This window comes from Lepidothrix coronata, unplaced genomic scaffold (assembly GCF_001604755.1).
Source record: "Lepidothrix coronata isolate B3197 unplaced genomic scaffold, Lepidothrix_coronata-1.0 Scaffold290, whole genome shotgun sequence".
Lineage (NCBI taxonomy): Eukaryota > Metazoa > Chordata > Aves > Passeriformes > Pipridae > Lepidothrix > Lepidothrix coronata.
In genome coordinates, this window is record NW_016690470.1 from 570,985 (window position 1) to 583,516 (window position 12,532).

The window sequence follows — 12,532 nt, forward strand, 5'->3', positions numbered from 1 at the left end:
CCCCGCCCACAGCCCGGGCACACAGACCCCCCCGGGGGACACGGACCCGACTGGGGACACGGACCCGCCGGGACCCCGCCGGGGAGAACCGTCACTGGCGGCGGGGCGGCCCCCGAGGGGCTTTGCCGGGGCCGTTCAGCTCTGTCCAGCGGCCACAGCCCCGCTCCGGGACAGGGTCTGAAGAGCGAGCCACGCACAAAAACCCCTCAAACACCCTCCCATGAAAGGGGGGGAAATCTGCTCTGGAGGAGCTGGAGTGAAGACAACGCAGTGAAAAGTTTTCCAGAAAAAGGTATAAACCAAGCAGGGCCACATGACCCATGGTGGAAGCCCTGGGAGGGGTGTCTGCCTCCCGCTGCCGGGGAACATCCACCTGGAATCCAGCTTTGGGAATGAAGTGCCACCCAGAACCCGAATCCTGGCAGCTCGTATTCCTCACCATTCCAGTATCCACATGCTGGAAAACACCAAGCACCACAAGGCAGCCCCCTTCCCAAGGCAAGTCAGGGGAATCAGTTTTCCTTTAATGAATGGATGATGCATTAGATTTTTGGTAAGAATCCTGCTCGGAGGAGAGTTGGGAAGGGATCAGCATCAGACTTCAGAGCAGTGGTGTCCATGGGAGCGCGCCTGGAACCCGCTGGGATCATTGCAATGAGCTCAGCTCCAGCCACTGCTCTGGGCTGACATCAAACTCAGTCTGTGTGAACTGCCAGTGCTTCCTCCAGTCCACAGCTGGTGGTAGATTAAGTTAGAATCCTGGGATATCCTGAGTGGGAAGGAACCCACAAGGTCCATCCAGTCCAACTCCTGCCCTGCCCAGGACACCCCAACAATCCCACCCTGTCCCTCAGAGCGTTGTCCAAACCCTCCTGGAGCTCTGGCAGCCTTGGGGCCGTGCCCACTGCCCTGGGGAGCCTGGGCAGTGCCCCAGCACCCTGTGGGGGAAGAACCTTTCCCTGAGATCCATCCCAACCCCCTGGCACAGCTCCAGCCCTTCCCTGGGTCCTGTCCCTGGTCCCAGAGCAGAGCTCAGTCCCTGCCCCTCCGCCTCCCCTGGGCAGGAGCTGCAGCCCCCGAGGAGTCTCCCCTCAGTCTCCTCTGCTCCAGCTGAACCAGCCGAGTGCCCTCAGCTGCTCCTCAGACCCTTCCCCATCCCCGTGTGCTTCTTTTGGACACTCTCCAACATCCTTCTGACATTGATTAGATGTTTCTGACACTGTGGCCCCCAAACAGCCCCCAGGACTCGAGGTGAGGCCGCCCCAGGTCAGAGCAGGGTTGGACAATCCCCTCCCTGGCGATGCTGGGCCTGATGCCCCCCAGGACAGGGTGGCCCTTTGGGCTGCCAGGACACTCTGCTGACTGAGATCCAACCTGCCACTGACCAGGACCCCCAGGGCCCTTCCCCTGGTGCTGTTCCCCAGCCCCTTGTTCCCCAGTCTGTCCCTGCATCCAACACTGCCCGTCCCAGGGGCAGGATCTGGCACTTACCCTTGTCAAACTCCACACAGTTGGTTATTACTTATTATCTTTTTTCCTTTTTATATCAGGGCTCACTCATTGGTTTCAAACTCCCTCATTTGGAAAGCAGCAGGAGTGGATGGATGTGAGAGGTGTTGCAGATGAGAGGGAACCCCAAGACCCCCACAATGGGGTTCAAGTTGTCCAGACTCAGGGGTAGAAACTGCAAATAACTCCCAAGAGCCGGGTGTGCCTGGAGGTGCTGGGTTACATTTGCTTTGTTCAGAGAGACTTATGATCCAGGAGAGTGGAGGTGTCTTTTATTTGATCAGTGCTGAGCTTCCATTGCCCTCAAGGCATTCCAGCTCCCCAGGGACTGGTTTGGGGCTTGGTGGTGTAACATTGTCTCCTCTGGGCTCACACTTAAGGAATACCTCGCTCTGCTGTCGGTGTTATTTCCTGCAATCTTGCACAAACAGATCAAAAAAGTTCCAGTTCCCAGTATTGATCAAACCTACACTGTTTTCTGTAATGCATAAATCGTCTTTTTTCTGGAAAAACCACCCCAAAACCTCACAACCCAGCCCAACTCATTCTGTTCTAACCAAAAACTTGTCCTGAAATACAGCTTCTTGATTGAAAATGAAGTATAAAAGTGAGTGTAGGAGGGAAACTGAGGCACCTGAAATCCCCTTCAGGGGCATTTTTAAGAAGGAACTGGCAGATCTGGGAGCAGATGGGGCTGGGGGTGCAGATGGGGAAGGGGATCCCTGAAATGTCCTCTGGGCCTCGAGCTTGGGGTATCAGGAGTTAGAAAATCAGTTTTTACTGGCAGTAGGTACCAGCTTGTGGAAGGGGAATCCTTTCTTAGGACTGTGTGGGGTTAGAGCCTGGTGCTAATAACACCAAGGGGGTGGGTTTGATCCCTGTAGGGGCCACTCAGGAGCTGGACTCGATGATCCCTGTGGGTCCCTTCCAATTCAGACTATTCTGTGACAGCCTTTGTGAAATGTTTAGGTAGAAACAAACTCCTGAGCCCAAGGGAAAATATTCCAGTATTGCTTTGGGAACACTGCCAAGGTACAGGAGATGAGGTATTTGTAGGTATTGCCACCAGCTGAAAGCAGATTCAGCTGCCAGAGTGTCCATGTTGCTCCAGGATAAGCAGATAATCTGAAAAAAACACCAAAATCTGTTGCATGGAAGGAAGGGACAGGGTATCCTGACAGAAAAACACTTTATTTAGCCCTGGTTTGAAGCTCCCTACTCTGCAGTCAAATATCCCAGAGCCAACTGAGGAGCTTATTCCAGAGCAGGACTAGCCATGGAATTCACAATCCATGAGTTTGGCCCCCTCTGTGCCTTCTCCCAGGTTTGGAAGGAGAAGCTTTTCCCCCTTTTCCCCCCCCTCTGTCAGGTCACTGTCTTTTAATTTTGTTCCTCTAATGCATGTGGCATTCAGTAGTTCACTATGAAAATAATTAACTGTTAGAAAAGAGGCAATGCTGGGATATTAAACATTAGAAAGACCACCCAAGCCACTTGAGCAGTAATTAAGAGTTTTAACAGAAACTTGCCCAGGAATGCAGGAGGTATTTGTATTTGCTCTTGTGAAAGATGAAATGCAGCAATTAAATCAGTTACACACTAATCCTAGGGTTAATTAGCAATAAAGCCATCATTGGAACTGCTGCAGGAAACACAAACAGCTGAACAATCCCCAAACAAATGCAAGCTCTGTACACTCCTTCCAGTGCTGCCTGTGCAAAGATTTGATATTTTGAGTGAGTTTTCCTCCCTTCAGTATCTCCTCGTGTCCCTGCTGGGCACAGAGCAATCCCTGGGGCTTTGCACAGGTACCTCTCCCCAGGGACTGACACCCTGGGGAGCCCAGAGGGCTGGGAGCCACACCCAGACCCCCAACTCCAGGCCTCCCAGAGAGCTCTGAGCTGTGGGAACGCGTTTGCCTGCCCGTGGGAACAAGCCAAACCCCAGGAATTTCTGAAGCAGCAGATTGTGCCCGTCCTGTCCAGGTGTGTTACACAGGTAAGTAAGAGCAGGCACTCAGCTGCTCAGCCTGAGCTTCCAGTCCTGCTGCCACGTGAGGACAGGCTGACAGAATGTCCAGCTTCATTTGGATAGAAATGGGTCAAACCCAACACCCCTCCATAGAGCACAAGGCTGCTGTTGTCAAACCTACACTCTCAGCATCCTCAGGTCAGCGTGAGGCTTTGGGCTTCTGGGAGTCAGTCAGGAGCACTGCTGGAGCAGGGAGTGGGACTGACTGAGGAAACAGCACTGTTATCCCAGAATTCCACAGGCTTCAGTTCCTTCAGGCCTCCAGGGAAGCTGCCCCAAGGCTGCCAGAGCTCAAGGAGTGCTTGGACAACACTCTCAGGCACAGGGTGGGACTGCTGGGGTGTCCTGTGCGGGGCCAGGAGTTGGACCGGATGATCTTTGTGGGAACCTTCCCACTCAGGATTTACCAGGATTCTGTGATTCTATCCTGTTAGACAGAGCAGGGCAGCAAAGGGAACTCTGCATGAGAAAATGATATTCCTCATCACCCATTAATTAACAATGGTGCTGCTGAAGCAACACTAAACAACTATTCTATTAAATAGGTGGTTCAAGTGCCACTGTTCTGCAGATTTTCCACCAGTTTTCCCTAAAAACATCCCTCAGAAGCCTCCAGCCCTGAGGGTGACACACAGGCAGCACAGCTACGTCTGGAATTACCCCTTAAAGATATGCAAACCTTGCCTTACAGCCAAAAACTATAACAAGGTGAAATTAGGTACTGAATAGAAAGAAAACAGTGACTGTTCTCACACTGAGAAAAGTTTGTTTGCAAATTCTGGTCTTCGTGAGAAGGGATGAACTTTTCCCCTCTGAGTCTGAGTCATCTACTGTGGCTGAGTAGCAGAGACCAGAGCAAGAATAATCCTTGTTCTTCCTTTTTCTAACAGCTACAATCTTTGTCATCTAAAAGGCTGTGACGGGGGGTCGTTTCATCACCAATTAATGCTGACAAATAAACAGACCTATGAAGCAAGGATACAGAATGCTTTTTCTACTCAAACCACACATTAAGGAGGACCTGAGCAGCTCTCTGAAGCCCTGGTTTTCACCCTGGTACACAGAAAGGCTCCCAGGGTTTGGGGACTGCCTTCCTCGAGCCCCCAGATTAAGCCAGAAAAGCTAAAACACACTGTGTGCCCAATCAGACAGTTAAAATGGCCCATGAATTGATGTTAAAACCCCAAAACCTTTCTATTAAATTAAATGCCAGGAATCTGTTACCAGGAAACTCTGGAATATTGGCTATGAAAAGTTAACTGCGTGCATGAGGCCACAGTGATTAAGGAATGAGGACCTAAAATCAAGACATCACTAAGAGTAGCTCAAGAACTAGAAATTATATAAATAAATCATCAAACTCAGCAGCCACTGGTTGATTCCCAGGGAACCTGCACATGGAAAGAGGCAAACATGTAGCAGATCTGCCTTAGGACATGCAGTCAAACAAGCTGAAGACATAACAGGCTGCCCAGAGCAGCTGTGGCTGCCCCAGCCCTGGAAGTGTCCAAGGCCAGTTTGGATCAAAGGAGCAACCTGGGCTAGTGGGAGGTGTCCCTGCCCATGGCAGGGGGTGGGACTGGATGATCTTTAAGGTCCCTTCCAACCCAAACCAGTCTGGGATTCCATGATTTTATAACGCAAAAGCAAACCAGGAGCCTGCTCTTAAGAAGGTAATACTTAAAAAGAAGCCCCAAAATATCATTCACTCGGTTTATTGTGTACACCAGGTTTATAAATTACTCCCACGAGTGCAAGATCTGCTGGGAAAGCCATCAGAGGAAGCGGTCAGTGAAGGTAAATTTGCTCCCAGCTGTTCATGGGACAGACACAGCACAGCCTGCAGCAGGACCTGCAGTGGCACTGCAGGGGCACCTCAAAGCCGGGGCTCGGTGGACGGATGGCTCCAAACACTCTCTCCAGCAACACATTTCCTACAACAAACACAAAGCACTTGTTAAGCAGAGCTTCCTGCCCAGGGCCACAGCAGCCAACACAACAGCAGATTTCAAAAGCCTCCAGCACCCAGGTAAGAAGTTTCTGGCACAGGAGCTGATCCAGGCACAGCAGGTGCAGGTGTGCAAGCCTGGAGACCCTTTGGAAGGGATCACAGGATGCATTCCCTCTGTTCCTCTTTCCAGAGGAGTTACACACAAAGCTCTTTCTTCAAATCAGAAACCCCACACTGTTGGCTCAGGAATGGACTCGTGTTCCTACTACTGCCTAAGAGAATTTTTAAGTAAAGGAAGCTCTTTACAAGGTAATTTAATTGACTCTACATAACTTGACAGCTTTCCCACTTAGAACTTTTCCCCACCCAGGTTGGATGGGGCTTGGAGCAACCTGGGCTAGTGGAAGGTGTCCCTGCCCGTGGCAGGGGGTTGGAATTGGATGGTCTTTAAGGTCCCTTCCAACCCAAACCACTCTGGGATTCTGTGACTTGTTTGTAAACATCCCTGATCGCCCGTGGTGCTTCCACTGTGACATTCATGACAAGGCTCCTTCCTCCTTTGCTTACAGAAGGATCTGTGCAACACAAGTTTTCAAACAGGGAAGACACAGAAAATTGTTTAAACTGCAGCTGTTTAACTTGTTTAAACTGCAATAAGTAGTGCTGGGAAAAGAGGCTTAAAGTACTGTCTGTGTCTTCCCAACTGGCAGCTGGAATGCAAGTAGCTCACTGTCACTGATCAACATTTAGATGTCCTTATTCTGACCAGAAGAAACAAGTACTGAGGTGTACAGAGTTTTCTCTGGACCTCTTCCCCTCAGCATCCTTTAATGCCAGGGAAAGATATTCCTGACTCCCTTCTACCTGCAGCAAGGAATAAAAAAGTCCTGAGCTTGCCTACTGCAACAAATATGCATTGAGAGGCCCAACAGAAGGTCTGCCTAATTGGTGCTCCAGCTTTAGGGAGGCTGACACTTCCAGAACATTCAAAACAGCACTTCTGGTATGCAATTAAAGAAGGAAAATAACCAAAACCTTGAGAAAGCCAATCTTAGAAGGAATTTGTGTGTACAGTAACCAGCTCTGAACATTCAATTTACTTTCAATAACAGTTAAAAGAAGCAGAAAGGAGTCTGAATTTGCCTAATCACAAAACTAGTCCTGAGCTTGTAGCCCTTCTCCCCAGGAACAGAAGTAACAGATCTGTCAAAGTTCCAAATGACCACAGAAAACCTGATTTGACCTCTCAAGAACCACATTACATTGTGGAAACCCTCTACTTGCACAATAATCACTTGAGAAACATATTCCTATTAGTGTTTCATCCTTCTGGCATTCTGTGAAGCCCCATTAAGAAAAAAGTTATGAACAAAAACACTTGCACAGTTTTGGAGCAACATGATAATTGTGCCCCAGACAAACAGGAAACATCAGCTGTCAGGATTATTGTGTTCAAGTGTTCCAGACCAGCTTGGATGAGGCTTGGAGCACTCTGGTCTAGTGGAAGGTGTCCCTGCCCACGATAGGGGCTGGAATTGGATGGACATTAAGCTCCTTCCAACTCAAACCAGTCTGGGATTCTGTGATTTTATGATTCTATTACTTAAGCCAAGAGATGCACAAACAAAACTTACCATTAGAGGGAAGCTCAGTCTTCAGTTTTGTACTTGCCGCCGACGTAGGGAACATACTGCAGGATCAGCTTCCAGTCTGTGGCCCAAATCACCCCAACACCGGCCACCCCACCCCATGTCAGAATGGTGGGAGTCCTAAAGAACAGACACACATGCAGGTGAACGACTTTCCTTCTCCACTGTCTGGCAGATGCTCATAGCCAAGGCACCTGAGAAGTCATTTCAATTAGGGAAAAGAGCTTAGAATCCTGGGATATCCTGAGCTGGAAGGGACCCACAAGGTCCATCCAGTCCAACCCCTGCCCCGCAAAAAAAACCCAAAAAATCCACCCTGTCCCTCACAGCGTTGTCCAAACGCTCCTGGAGCTCTGGCAGCCTTGGGGCCGTGCCCACTGCCCTGGGGAGCCTGGGCAGTGCCCCAGCACCCTGTGGGGGAAGAACCTTTCCCTGAGATCCATCCCAACCTCCTGGCACAGCTCCAGCCCTTCCCTGGGTCCTGTCCCTGGTCCCAGAGCAGAGCTCAGTCCCTGCCCCTCTGCCTCCCCTTGGCAGGAGCTGCAGCCCCCGAGGAGTCTCCCCTCAGTCTCCTCTGCTCCAGCTGAACCAGCCGAGTGCCCTCAGCTGCTCCTCAGACCCTTCCCCTCCAGACCCTTCCCCAGCTCCGTGTCCCTCCTTTGGACACTCCAACAGCTTCAGATCCTTCTGGTACTGCAGCGTGCAAACCATACCGTGAAATACTGAAACAACCTCGCATACACAGAACAGCATTGGCCCTCAGTGCGGCCAAGATATGTTACGGGAAAAGAGCGATACGCTTTAACCCAGGAAGCGCATGACTCAACAAAGAGAAGACGCTGCTACAGCCACATCCCCTTGTTCTGTCCCCCATGCAACTTCGTTCTGCAAAGGCTGTGTTTAAAAAACCCGACGTTTAAAAAACCCCTCTATATATGAAATGCAGCCACAGCCGGGCGGGAAGAAAGCCCCTTCACCTGCCTCCTGCCCCCCTCACACCCGCCCCGAGCACGCAAACTCCGAGCCGCGGTGGGCGGACAGACCCCAGGTCGCCCCGGCGGACAGACCCCAGGACCGGGCAGGCAGACCCAGGACCGGGCGGGCAGACCCAGGACCGGGCGGACCGGGGCCAGCGGACGGACAGCCGCGGGTCCGGGCTCGCAGCCCCGCTGCCCCCTCACCAGTTCTGCAGCAGTTGGGCGTAGCGCGGCCCCAGCAGCTGGTTCAACATGGCGCGGCCTCAAAGTGACCCCCGGGGCGCCTGCGCGGGCCGGCGATGGCGGCGATGGCGGCGGTGCCGCTCCGAGCACGCGCGGCGGGAGGAGGCGGCTCCGGAGCTCAGGGAGGGGGGCTGGCGAAGGAACACCCGCGGACAGCGGCAATCGTGCGTGTGTGGGGCTGCGACCCCATCTCGTGTGGACAGGGGACATGGCGCCGAGGGGACACGAGGGCCAAGGGGACACGGGGACAGAGGGGACACGAGGGCTGAGGGGACACCAGCCCTAACACAAACCCGAGGGGCTAATGGGGACAAGAGCCCCGACACAAGTCCTGAGGCGACACAAAGCGTGAGGGGTGAGGGGACGGACTGTCCTCGCAGCGGAGAAGGGACACCAGCCCTGACACGAGCCCTGAAGGGACACGAGCCCTGAGGGGACACAAGGACTGAGGGGACAAGAGCCCTGACATGAACCCTGAGGGGACAGGCTGTCCCCACGCCGGAGTGGGGACATAAACCCAGAGTGGGTGGGTTGTTCCCACACCGGAGAGGCAACACGAGGACTGAGGGGACACGAACCCTGAGGGGACACCAGCCCTAACAGGAGCCCTGAGGGGTAATGGGTGCCCCCGTGCTGGAGAGCCCTGGCACAAGTCCTGAGGGGACACAAAGCATGAGGGGACAGACTGTCCTTGCACCAGAGAAGGGACAGCAGCCCTGACACGAGCCCTGAGGGGACATGAGCCTGGAGCGAATGATGGGCTCTCCCCACGCTGGAGTGGGGACACAAACCCTGAGGACACATGAGCCCTGAGGGGTTGGGTTGTCCCAGCACTGGAGTGGGGACACAAACCTTGAGGAGACATGAGCCCTGAGGGGTTGGGTTGTCCCAGCACTGGAGTGGGGACACAAACCTTGAGGAGACATGAGCCCTGAGGGGTTGGGTTGTCCCAGCACTGGAGTGGGGACACAAACCCTGAGGACACATGAGCCCTGAAGGGTTGGGTTGTCCCAGCACTGGAGTGGGGACACAAACCCTGAGGACACATGAGCCCTGAGGGGTTGGGTTGTCCCAACACTGGAGTGGGGACACAAACCCTGAGGACACATGAGCCCTGAGGGGTTGGGTTGTCCCAACACTGGAGTGGGGACACAAACCCTGAGGACACATGAGCCCTGAGGGGTAGGGCTCTCCACACGCTGGAGTGGGGACACGAACCCTTAAAGGACATGAGCCCTGGAGGAGATGGGCTTTCCCCACACTGGAGAGGGGACATGAGCAGGAACACAATCCCTGACACGAGCCTTGAGGGGATGATGGGCTGTCCCCCATGCTGCAGAGGGCACATGAGCCCCGAGGGGACAGGTGACAGAGACTGAAAAGGTTAATGGCTTAAACATTGCTAAGATCACCAAAAGACTTTTGTCCGCTGTAGTAAACTGCAAAGAAGCAGCTGCTTACCCAGCAAAGCCCCCCCTTCCCTGAATATGTCTCCTAATTTGAACTGCAAAAGGACCTTGACATATGCTATTGTCCAGCTACCCCAGGTGCAGAAGGGCCTCCATCCCTGAAGCTACAAACTGGATTTCCAGATATGGGAAGAGGCTAATTAGAGGCAAATCCTGCAAAGTGGGGTAGTCCTTCTTATCTGCCAGTGTCCTCCCTTACCTGATGACTCTGCTGTGTAAACCCCTCCAGGGAGCATGGAAGACATTCACACCTACCTTGAGCTATTCTTCTCGGATGATGGGCTGTAAAGGGTCATGATTGATTCTGACATAATAGGCAGCTGTAATATCTTAGAAGGTGTCAAAGGCTCATGAGGTGTCCCATGATCCAGTATTACATCATCCATTTTAAAAGTCCCTGCCCCAGGAGAGGTACAAGGTGTTCCCACCTGAGCCTGAGTAGGAACTCATATAACTCATGAAATCTTGGAGTTTTGTGGGCTTCTCCCACCCTCAACGGATCAAGACCATCACTTTCTCATCCTTTCTTTCTCTTTCTCTCCCTTATACATTTTCTTAGGTGTTATTTTTATGCTTTAATATTGCCGTATTACCATAGATTATAACAACCAAAATGGCTACATACCTGTTTTTCTTTGAAACAAAATTGTTCTAAAACAAACCACACATATATATCTTTACAAACACTGATCATTCAGTGTCATTTCACTCTAATCCACCCCAAGGGATCTATCAGCAAGAACCTGGATTACCCTCGCCTTCTGGGGCGGGTCATAACAACAGGATGTCCCCCTGGTGAAGGGGGGACACCAGCCCTGAGGTGACAGGCTGTCCCCACATCAGAGAGGGGACACAAACCCTGAGGGGTGGCACTGTCCCCACAGTGAAATGGGACTGCTTCTCACCCTCTGTGCTGAAGGGTAGTGGCCCCTTCCCAGAGAAGTTTCCCCAGTGCCTGTCAGTGCCTCCACAAACCCTCCTGTCATGGCTGCTCAGCCTTTCCCTACAGGGGAGGGATTTACCAGCCAGATTTTTCAGCAGAGGGTCCTAAATTCACCATCAATTCCATAATGTTCCCCGGGCTCTGCTCTGAGCCTGCTCAGCCTCTTGTGAACCTGCAGGAAGAACCCTGGAAAAGGCTGCCCCAGCCCTGGAAGTGTCCAAGGCCAGGTTGGACAGGCCTTGGAGCAACCTGGTCTAGTGGAAGGTGTCCCTGCCCATGGCAGGAGGTGGAACGAGATCAGTTTTAAGGTTCCTTCCAACTCAAACCATTTTGGGATTCTATGAAAATCCTGAAGGTTGTTAGAGCTTGAAGTGCTTGTCTGCCTGAGGCCTGTGGATGCACTGCCAAAGCCTCAGGGCTGCAGATGCTTCCTGGGCTTCCCTGTGCAAACCCACAGGAATGGTGTCCTGTGTCCAGCAGCAATTCCAGCAGCTCTCATCCTCCTTCCCACCCTGCTTCCAGGCAGCACCTCCCCATTGGAGGAGAGGGTCTGCAGGGCTCAGTGCTCCTGGGTGCAGCTGCCCCATCTCTGTTTCTCCCAAAGTCGAGCTGGCAGTGGAGGGCTCCCCCAGCCACTGAACCCACAAGGGTGCGAGCCATGAGGGGCTGGGGAAATTCCTGCTGAGTGGGGGGGCAACACCTCAGGGAGCTGCTCGGAGGAGCTGGAGGATGAGGGCGGGTGGAGCCTGGCTGGGCAGGGCAGCACAGTGAGGGTGTGAGGGGCCGGGGCTGGGCCCTTGGCACAGAGTGACAGAGACCCCACGATTTGGCCTCACCCCTCGGGTGGGGGTGGGAGAGTGAGAACCTGCGAGGCTGGGCCGTCTCCCAGTACTGGATGCATCCCATTCTTGCAGGGTTTGAGCCCTGTTAAACCTTCTGCCACGTTCTCTGCAACTACTGTTGCTCTCTCTGGCTCCCTGACAGGAGAGTGGAGCCGGGTGGGGGTCGGGCTCTGCTCCCAGGTAACAAGTGACAGGACAAGAGGGAACAGCCTCGAGCTGTACAGAGGTTTAGGATGGATATTAGGTAAAAGTTCTTCATGGAAAGGGTTGTCAAGCCCGGGGCGGTGGTGGAGTCACCATCCCTGGAAGTGCCCAAACAATGCGTGGATGTTTGGGGGCCTGGGTCAGTGGTGAACATGGTGCTGGGTTCATGGATAGACCTGATGATTTAAAAGGACTGAATGATTCTGTGATTCCCTGAATCACCACCACCAGGCTGTGCTGAACTCCCGGGACGGACTGGGGGCATTTGACCCCATTTCCAAAGTGCACCCTGTGGGTACCCACTTTCACGGGGTTCTCTCTGCCCAGGACAGGGCTGAGCCCACTGAGCACAGCAGAGCCACAGGACAGGCTGTGCTGCACCAGGGAGGGCCCAGCACCTCCAGAGCCTTTCTGTGGTGCTGGGGACGGTGCCCAGATCCCGCAGTGATGGAAAGTGCTGGAAACCCTCCCCAGAGGCCACATTCCCAGTGCATGTGTCTAGTGGAAGGTGTCCCTGCCCATGGCAGGGGGTTGGAACAAGATGGACTTTAAGGTCTCTTCTAACCCAAACCATTCCAGCTGTGCCAGAGCTGATGCAGGAGGGCAGGACCTGTGTCCAGAGCAAATGTCTGAAAACCTGTCTGGTGTTTTCTTTCTATTTTTTTTTTTTTTTTTTTTAGTACAAGGTAAAACCTTTATTCCAACTTTTCATTC

The 12,532-nt window shown here is 53.0% G+C and overlaps 1 protein-coding gene across 1 annotated transcript; it reads right to left on the bottom strand.

The window, feature by feature from the left end:
- Positions 1-5,239: 5,239 nt before the first annotated feature.
- On the bottom strand, positions 5,240-8,454 carry LOC108508310 (cytochrome b-c1 complex subunit 10). The gene is made up of 3 exons (XM_017837016.1): positions 8,322-8,454; positions 7,126-7,260; positions 5,240-5,474 (listed from the first exon to the last, which is right to left on the bottom strand). Exons 1-2 carry the CDS (start codon positions 8,369-8,371, stop codon positions 7,140-7,142), a joined length of 171 nt encoding a protein of 56 aa, XP_017692505.1. The 5' UTR covers positions 8,372-8,454; the 3' UTR covers positions 5,240-5,474; positions 7,126-7,139.
- Between the last annotated feature and the right edge of the window lie 4,078 nt (positions 8,455-12,532).